Consider the following 10,014-nt stretch of genomic DNA (forward strand, 5'->3'; position numbering starts at 1 on the left):
AAGAATTCGCTGCCTCAAGTCATCTACATCGGGAACACACAGATGACCCTGACAACGAAGAACACCATCTCCCCCTTGGAAGAAAACCTCTACTTTCTGACTCTGAACAGACTCTTTAGCTTGACAAGGCTAGGATCCCTGTCTTGCTTCTCTTTCACCTCATAAACTAGAGATGACTCTGAACTACTCTGAACACATACACCACCCTCTGAAGAGTCGACTAAGCGAACGCCTAGTCTGGCAAGCTGATGAATCTCCTCAGATAATTTCTTCTTACTATCCTCAAAATAGGAAACACTACCCATGGACAGTCTACTGAGTGTGTCGTTCACTACATTGTCCTTGCCAGGATAATAAAGGACACTCATGTCATAATCATTCAAGAGCTCTAACCACCTTCTCTGACAAAGATTGAGATCTTTCTAGGAAAAGATATACTGAAAGATCTTATGATCTGTGAAGATGTCTACATAAACACTGTATAGATAATTCCTCCAAATCTTTAAGGCAAAGACAACTGCTGCTAACTCAAGGTCATGAGTAGGATAATTCTTCTTATGGGGCTTTAACTGTCTGGAGGCGTAGGCTATGACTCTACCATACTGTATGAGGACACAACCTAAACCTACTATGGATACATCACAATATACTATGAATCCATCGGAACCGTCAGGAAATGCTAAAACTGGAGCTGAGGTGAGTCGAGTCTTCAACTCCTGAAAACTCTTCTCGCAAGGTTCTAACCACTGAAACTTGATCTTCTTCTGAGTTAATCTAGACATAGGAGATGCAATAGAATAAAATCCCTTGACAAACCATCGGTAATAGCCAGCCAAACCCAAGAAACTCTGGATATCTGATGGAGAGACAGGACGAGGCCAGTTTCTTACCGCTTCAGTTTTCTGAGGATCTACTCTAATGCCATCACCTGAAACAATGTGGCCAGGGAATGTTACTGATCTTAGCCAAAATTTGCACTTACTGAACTTGGTGAACAACTGGTGATCCCTGAGAGTCTAAAGAACAATTATGACATGGTCTGAATAATCACGCTCTGTGCGAGAATAGACCAGAATATCATCTATGAAGACTATGATGAATGTATCCAAGTACTGCTTGAACACCCGATTTATCAAGTCTATGAAAGTTGCACGGGCATTGGTAACACTAAAGGACATGACTAGAAATTCAAAGTGACCATACCGTATACGAAAAGATTTCTTTGGAATGTCACATTCTCTAAGTCTGAGCTGATGATAGCCTGATCTGAGGTCTATCTTGGAGAAATAACTGGCACCCTAAAGTTGGTCAAACAAGTCGTCTATCCTAGGTAGCGGATACCTGTTCTTGACTGTGACTTTATTGAGCTGATGGTAATCAATACATATTCTGAGAGAACCGTCTTTCTTGCGCACGAATAAGACTGGCGTACCCCATGGGGATACACTGGGCCTGATGAATCCTTTATCTAAGAGATCCTTCAACTGATCTTTTAGCTCTTTGAGCTCTGTTGGTGCCATTCTATATGTCAAAATAGAAATAGGTTGAGTATCTAGGAGAAGGTCTATGCCGAAGTCTATTTCCCTTTTGGGAGGAATGCCTGGAAAATCTTCGAAAAAGACGTCAGAATATTCATTAACCACTGGGACTAATTTCAGACTGGGAGATTCGGAACTGGAATCCTTAACATGCATGAGATGATACACACACCTCTTAGAAATTATTTTCCAAACCCGAAGGTAGGAAACAAGCTGGCCCCTAAAAGACGAAGTGCTACCCTTCCACTCTAGGACGGGCTCATTCAGGAATTAAAACTAAACTATCCTATTTCTAGAGTTGACTATGGCATAGCAGGAATGAAGCCAATCCATGCCGAGAATGACATCAAAATCAATCATCTTTAACTCGACTAAATCTACTGAAGTGGATTTCTGAAATATCATAACCGGGCAGTTCCTGTATACCCATCGAGCTATAATGGTTTTACCCACTGGGGTAGAGACTGAAAAGGGCTCTACTAAAATTTCAGGACTGATTCCAAAATCGCCTGCTATTTATGGAGTGACAAAAGACAAGGATGCACCTGGGTCTAGCAAAGCATAAAAATGAACATGAAAAATCTGTAACATACCAATAGCGATATCAGGAGAATTTTCCTGATCATGTCGGTTCTGAAGAGCATAGAGTCTGTTTGGGCGTTGCCCACTAGTAGCACTGGAAGTGTACCCTGCTGGTTCGGGCGACCGAACTGAGCTGTGGAATGATTCTGCTGACCCTGAGGGCCTGGCCGAGAAAAGTCCCTAACTCTATGTCCTGGCTTGCCACAACCAAAACAAATGCCTTGACCCACTCTACACACACCCTGATGGTGTTTACCACAGGTCTAACACTGAGGATAAGTGCGGGCACTGCTAACACTACTCTGAGATTTAGAGCCTGATGCCCTGTCTCTGTTGCCGTCCCTGAACTTCAGCACTGGGGCACTAGCGAAGGAAGGGGCTGGAACTACTGACTTAGGATGAAACTGGGAACGATCTTCTCCCTCTAATTTGGGCTGAGCAAAACTGAAACTTTCTTCTCTTGCTCTCTTGTTCTGTCTCTCCCTAGTCTTAACCTTCTGCTCCTCTATCTGTTGAGCGTGGGTCATGAGCCTGGATAAAGTCATATTGCTATTCAACATCGTAGATCTACACTCATTTACCACGCTATCATTCACCCCTGACACGAACTTGCTCATCTTAGTCCTGTTGTCTGCAACCACATGAGGGGCATATCTGGCTAGCTGAGTAAATCTAAGAGAATACTCACTAACTGTCATATTTCCCTGCCTGAGATTGATGAACTCAAGAACTTTGGCCTCTCTCAGCTCTTGGGGAAAGAATCTGTCTAAAAAAGCTGTGACAAATTCTTCCCATTCAACAGGACCTGTATCCCCTAACCTTTCTGCTAACCACTACTTATACCAAGTGTGAGCGATATCCTGCAATTGGTATGCGGCTAAATTGGCACTCTGAGAAGAAGTGACTCCCAATGAATTCCTAAGGATCCTCGTCTGGCTTAGACCTAAAGAAGGACGGAGGGTTCATTCGGGTGAAGTCTTAAATCCTAGCTGCTACTGAATTGGCCATTGGATTAGCCGGAACGACTGCTGGTCGTTCATTCTAGGCAGCTACAGACTGAGCAAGAGCATTAAATGCAGTCCTGAACTCCGCATGAGAAACATGTTTGCCCAAAGGATCTTCGGGCTGAGGAGCTGGCTGATTTCTTCTCTTTGAAGGCATATTTCTGAAATAAGAGAAGAGCGGATTAGACTGAGAGACTGACTTGAAATTATGCTTACTAGCACGATATGAATACTGAAGAAAGGGAACTGTTCCTAAAATATCACATAGCCTCCTGTACATAAATGTAGTGCACAACACACCCATGTACAAGACTCTATTAGATGCGGCTTTCTGACTTTCTAGGACTCTATTGAACCCTAGGCTCTGATACCAAGTTTGTAATGCCCTAATTTTATGAATCGGAATGCTACACGGTGCTCATGACCCCGAGGGATCACAACCTAACCCATGACTGATATCTGTACCTGTACACTGTATATATAATGCAATAATGCAGAAAACATGAACATGTAGGCCATAAGGTTCAACTGAATAAAGAATTTGTCAAAACATAACATCCATATGGGTGAAAGATACCCAAAATAGCTGAAGACTGAATCAAATCTGAACTTAAGTCTGAATACTGAATCTAAAAGCCTCTAAGTCCTGTCTGAATAAGGAGTTGAAGAAATATGTCTCCAACTAACTCCGTAAACTAATCACTGGCTAAAATAATAATGAATAAATCAAATCATATTTTCCTCGAATGAAGAGAATTCACTGAATCTCTGCGACTGGAAATGCTACTGCTACTGCTGGTCTGGAGCTCGTGTCTCTGAACCTATTGTGTAACATGAAAAGAAAGCACCATAGCGTAAATGCGTCAGTACAACTAGAGTACTGGGTATATGAGTGAGGTAGGCTAATGTAAAGGGTTTACATGCATGAATAATGTTACCACAGCCCGCTCCTCAGCTTACCACATTTGTCGTCAGAAGGATTCACAATTGTCGTCAGCTATTATTTTCAGAAGGCATCAAAAACGTGGTAAGCTATCAAAAATATCGTCACACAGAAACTGGAATTGATGGTTTCTGCCTAAGTCTGACAACCTTCATGGTAGGGCGTCACGAATGTGGTACGCTACCATGAATGTCGTCACTTAGGAGCTGGTTTCTGCCTAAGGCTGACGACCTTCGTGGTAGGGGGTCACAAATATGGTAAGCTACCATGAATGTCGTCACACAGGAGCTGGATTCTGCCTAAGGCTGACGACCTTTGTGGTAGGGGGTCACAAATATGGTAAGCTACCACGAATGTCATCACACTATTTTCAGCCTGACATACTAAAGTAAAATAGGAATAACTCTTTGCTCTGATATCGGATTTAGGCAAAATTGGTATCGTTGGTAAGCTAATTCTATTATCTATCAGTTGATAGGTCATGATCTAAAAAATTCCAAGTATAATGAGAGATATGGTCGTTTGAAGTTGACTATACCAATATCCTTCTCAAGAATTCAATCGGTAAGGAATGTTTTGATTCGTCTGATAGCTGGGAGTTATTTGAAGCCTTAATATACATTTAACCTACTCATAAAACTATAAAAGAACCATGATGTACTATGCATGATCTTGGTACATGGATCTAATATTGATTTGGATTTTTCGGGGCATTAGAACTATCTTTTTCAAACACAAACATTCAACACTTAAACTTTTTTAAAAAAAATAGTTTTTTAGCGCACAAATTAATTTTCATTCATGTAAATATTTTATATATATATAGATATATATTAATTTTAATTTGAATCATTTTAGCAATAAAAATTAATGATAATGAACTTTATATATTATTAATAGCTATAAGGGTATTTCAGGCATTTTCACCAAAAAAAGTGCTTAAAAGCATTATTTATCAAACACATCAATAATTTTTTTTCAATTTCAGCACTTTTATCCAAACACTTAACTGCTTATTTTTAAAACTAGTTAAATATACGTGCTTTGCACGTGTGTCTCATGTTAATTATTAATAAATTTTTATAAAAAATAAATTATTGTATGTATGTTAGAGTACTAAGTAAACAAATTTTTAAGAAAATAACAGAAAACTTTTAAGATAAAACTATACTTAAAGAAAAATGATAACTCATCGCCACATTTTTTCTCAAAAATCACTTTAACTTATTTTTGTTTCGTATCATATTGTCACAAAAAAGAATGATTCTCAATTTATAAAAATTCAAATTTAAAAATTTTTCCTTCAAAGAAAGACACCAAACTATGAAAAAAATTATTTTTCTTTCATAAATTATTTAACATATTAAATTCAAATAAACCTAAACACTTAATTCTAAACTATTGATGTGACTAAATATTTTAAAGTAATTATAATACAACTTTAGTTTATTCCATTTTATTTTTTGTCATCTTTACTATTTAAGACTTTCTCTATGTTACTTTTTTTTAATTTGTGTGTTCTACTATAATTAATTTTACAATACGCGTTATGGAATTAGTAATACCCTTTTTCCGTGTACAAACAAATTATTAAAATAACAATTTTATTGTTTTGAGCTAAAGTAATTATTTTCCTACTATCATATATTTTAGGATTCTTTAATTATTAATTATAGAGAAAATTATAAAGTCATAGTCTAACAATACAAAATTTATAGAAAATATACATGAAAAAATATTTGGACATAAACAAGTGAGAAGCTACATATTCCTGCAACACAAATAGAGAAAAAAAAAAGGCATTTATTATCAATAGAAAAATTGAGAAAGATGAAGAATAATACACATATTTATTCTTTAATTTTTATTTACATCTTCAAGAAACGAAAAAAATCTTGAATGACAAAATCAAGATTTAGAATTCTTTAATCATAAATCATAAAAAAATCACAAAGTGATAGCCTAACAGTGCAAAATTTATAGAAAATATAATTAAAATACCTGATTATAAGCTGTTGAAATACATATTCCTACAACACAAAATAGAAAAAAGAAAAAAGAGAAAGATGAAAAATAATACAAACATTTATTATTTAATTTTTCTTTATATCATCAAGAAATAAAGAAATCTTAAACAACAATAAAAAAAAATTATAAAAACATAATTTGTAATAAATTAAATCTACATATGACTGATATAAAGAAAACTGTAATATTAGGAGAATAATATCTCTACGTTGATGAGAAAGGAATAATAATCAATTTATAGAAGTTCAAATTCTTTTCTTCTAAGAAAAGGATTCTTTAAATAAGGAAAAAAAATATTTTTTCTTTTGAAAAAGTAACAATCAATTATGTTATTAAATTATTGAAGGTACTATATTATGTTTTTAACTAAATAAATTATTTAGGGTAGTTTTTTTTTTTCCTTTTAGGATCACAACGTGAAAAGAAGAGGGGGGGGGGGGGGGGGCGTATATTATATTATATTTAATATATTTTAGGAATCCTTAGTTTTATATATTTTAGAAATTAATATTATAAATATAATTATATAATAAATTAATGATGTGAAAAGAAGATTTTATTTATTGCGGAAACTTTTAATGAAGGACAAAAAGTTCAAATCACTTTTCTAAGGGTCTTCACACTTTTAATTTACTAGTTTAGGTGTACCTGCCTCGCGCGTGTACCTCGCTTTATTGAGTTCAAACGTTACACTAAATAGGATATTTGTTTAAATAATAAGGATAAATACAATAATTAAATTCAACATCTTTTGGAGAATTTATTTAATTAGACCAAACCTTTACCAAAAAAAATTCTCAAAGTTGATCGATATTCATCTATCACCTGTAAACTGCAACAAAACAATACGAAGAACACATAATTTCATAGTAGAGGTAAATTTGTTAGATGAGAAGAATTATACCTGAATATGTGAATCTTGTTGGTTGGTGGATAGATAAAGAAGGTTAGTTATGAGCAATAGAAATTAATATATTCTTCTAAAAGGACACAGAACGATAAGAACGTAGAATAGAGGTAAATTTGTGAGATGAGAAGAATTATACTTGAATATGTAGTAGGTTAGCAGATAAAGAAAGTTAGTTATGAGCAGTAGAAAATAAATTACATTGAGTTAACATGACACATTAAGCTAAATTAAACTAAGCAATTTATGCTGGCGTAGCAAGTAATATTGTATTTAAATTAGCAAAAGGGAGAGATGATATAACGATAAAAACCTGAAAATAAAATTGATGAAATTGCGCTGAGTCGAAAAACAATGAAAGATCGCAACTATTTATAACGATGAACAATGAAAAAGATCAAGGGTTTATATAGAAGGACAGAATATGCAAATCAAAGATCATACAAATTTGAATGTGTAGGAGAAAAATGATTTTTTGGTTGAAAGAAAAGGACTTAAATTAGAATCCAATTTTGAATTGGTGCAGCCACACGCACATTCAAACATGCAATTCCTATTTGAAATTGTTTTAAGGAAGTTTGGTACTTTTGCTTCACATTATAGCATAGAAGTCCATTAAGGACTTATGAAATCACGCATATCTATAGTGGATAGAATTCGTGGTTTTAAATTGGAAGAAAAAAAACATGTTTTAATTAATTAAGTAAAGAAAAAAGCTAAATTTGATTGTTTTAACAAAGTAGGGGAAAAAAACATGGGTTCTAATTAAGTTAAGAAAAAAGCTAAATTTGGTTAGAATTTAATTGTAGCAAAAATTTAGTATATTTATTTTGGAGAATTTAATTGTAGGGAAAATGATAAAAGATAATTTTGTCTAAAGTGGATTGTTTTAATAACGGACAAAAAGTTCAATTCACTTTTCTAAAGGTCTTCACACTTTTAATATATTATAAATATAGATTATAGATATAAATTATAAATAATAGAAAAGTTCAGCACTTTTAAATATCTTTTAAAGAATTTTTTTCCAGCCTATTCAAACGGGCTTTAGTCTAGGATTGGATAGTAGCAGCAAAACCAATATAAAATGAAATTTTTTATTATGAATTACAAAGCGTAATTTTATCTATCGTTTTATATTTTATTTATTTATTTATTTTATAAAACAAAACTATTAATTCCGAATTATAAAGCATAATTTTTACTACAGTGTAGTGCTTTTTTTTTTTTAAACTGTTTATCGGTAGGCTCCATTAAAAAATTTGTGTAAAACGTGATAAAATGTTTCGTAAAGTTTATTTTGATAACTTATTAAAAGAATAATTTATTTAAGTCACTTATCCATATCGTAGCTCAGTTTGATCGCGAGTTAAATAAATTACTTTCTCATGGACCCTGAGTTCATTTTTCAACACTGTCATGTTGCAAACTTTTGACTATTGTTCTGATTCCGGTCCCCCACTGATAGACTTGTGAGTCATAATATGGGGAGAAAAGGTACATCGATAACTTGTAACAGAACTTTGATAATATAAAGTGATTTCCTTTGCACAAAAGCAAGGTAGGAGTCTAATATGATGCAAAACAGCTTTACACCTTTGTCTCATCACTTTTATCAAGGAAGGAACCTTTGAAGGGCACAAATTCTATCACCATTTGTATCAATCAAACAGAAATCCTTTTCCTGAAATGGGTAAAATCTGGATTGAAGTCTGCCTGATTTCCGCCAGGGGACTCCAGCGAACATCAGCTTTGTGGAAGCTTCAATGGTATGCTGTTGGATGGATTGATCCAAACAAGAAGTACTGTTCCAAGATTGATTCTTCAGGCAATGCAAATCCTGTTTGGAAAACCAAATTCTCAATGTTGGTTGATACTTCTCTCCAGGATTTGGCCCTCCATGTTGAAGTTTACAGTAGAGAGCCCATTTTTCTTAAAGAAAAACTCATGGGAACAGCTACTGTGGTTTTGAAAGAATTTCTGGACAAGTACAATAAGAACTCTGAGGTTTCAAAGCCAACTGAAGAAGTCGGGAGCTTTCAATTGCGGAAAAAGAACTCGAATAAACCTCAGGGATTTGTTGATGTTTCTATCAGAATTTCAGAAGAAAAGGAAGAACCCAGTTCACAACCAGGTACAAACATACGTTGCCGTTTGTTCCTCTAGGCTCAATGATTTATTTGGTTATTCATCTTCTATGAAAAAGATCCTCAAAGAAAAGACACTAGTTTATATTGATTCAGATAATACTCTGGACCAAGAACCAGTACTCTCACAAATTTTGACTCGAGTATTTTCCAATTTGATGACATATGGTTTAAAACTAGGTGATGAGGGATTTAAGCTTGCGGATAACAGCAGTGGCTTCAACTTGGCACTGGCTAATGGATGTAAACTTGCATCAGCATACCCACAGCCACAATCTTTAACCCCGTCTCAAATGCCAGAGAACCAACCACAGCCATATCGCCAACATGCACATCCAGAGCCATATCCTACAAATTATTCCGATCCACATGCAGTGGGACCAAGCTATCAGCCACCGCATACTCCTCCACCACCTCCACCTGCTAATGTTGGTTATATTCCAACTTTCCTCCCAAGAACAGACAACATGCCGCCTAGTTACTTAAACATGCCACAGCCTGGAACTTCAGCAGCACGTAATGCAAAACTTGGTTTTGGAATGGGAGTAGGTGCAGGGGCATTAGCAGCCGGTGCTATGATATTTGGAGATGATTTCATGTCTGGTTTTGATCTGCCTCGTGGTTTGCAGGATCCCTCGCTCACCATATCCCTTGATCCCCCTTTTTGAAGATGTTACCATTTATTGAATTACAATGCATGCAATGAGACTATCACAAAAGAACTGCATTAGAAGTTTCAGTTTGTATCCCCAAGTTTCGGGCTTCTTGTGAAACAACTGAGATTTCAGCTTCTCTGTAATAAACTGAAGATTTTACAAGATGCATGGTGTGTTATATTACGTTGAAGAACTTTGTCAAGGGCTCA

The 10,014-nt window shown here is 35.2% G+C and overlaps 1 protein-coding gene across 1 annotated transcript; it reads left to right on the top strand.

Moving 5' to 3' along the window:
- The first annotated feature begins 8,365 nt into the window (after positions 1 to 8,365).
- LOC107863585 lies at positions 8,366 to 10,007 on the top strand. Its single transcript, XM_016709578.2, has 2 exons — positions 8,366 to 9,136; positions 9,330 to 10,007. The coding sequence occupies exons 1-2, from the start codon at positions 8,692 to 8,694 to the stop codon at positions 9,815 to 9,817; spliced, it is 933 nt and encodes a 310-aa protein (XP_016565064.1). The 5' UTR covers positions 8,366 to 8,691; the 3' UTR covers positions 9,818 to 10,007.
- The last annotated feature ends 7 nt before the right edge of the window (positions 10,008 to 10,014 follow it).

This window comes from Capsicum annuum, chromosome 3 (assembly GCF_002878395.1).
Source record: "Capsicum annuum cultivar UCD-10X-F1 chromosome 3, UCD10Xv1.1, whole genome shotgun sequence".
NCBI classification, from domain to species: Eukaryota; Viridiplantae; Streptophyta; class Magnoliopsida; order Solanales; family Solanaceae; genus Capsicum; species Capsicum annuum.

What these genes read in the sequence shown, in the direction of transcription:
- LOC107863585 (XM_016709578.2), top strand. Translation starts at nt 8,692, where the DNA reads ATGGGTAAAATCTGGATTGAAGTCTGCCTGATTTCCGCCAGGGGACTC. An exon ending in AGAACCCAGTTCACAACCAG is followed by an intron (nt 9,137 to 9,329) that starts GTACAAACATAC and finishes GTTTAAAACTAG; the next exon opens with GTGATGAGGGATTTAAGCTT.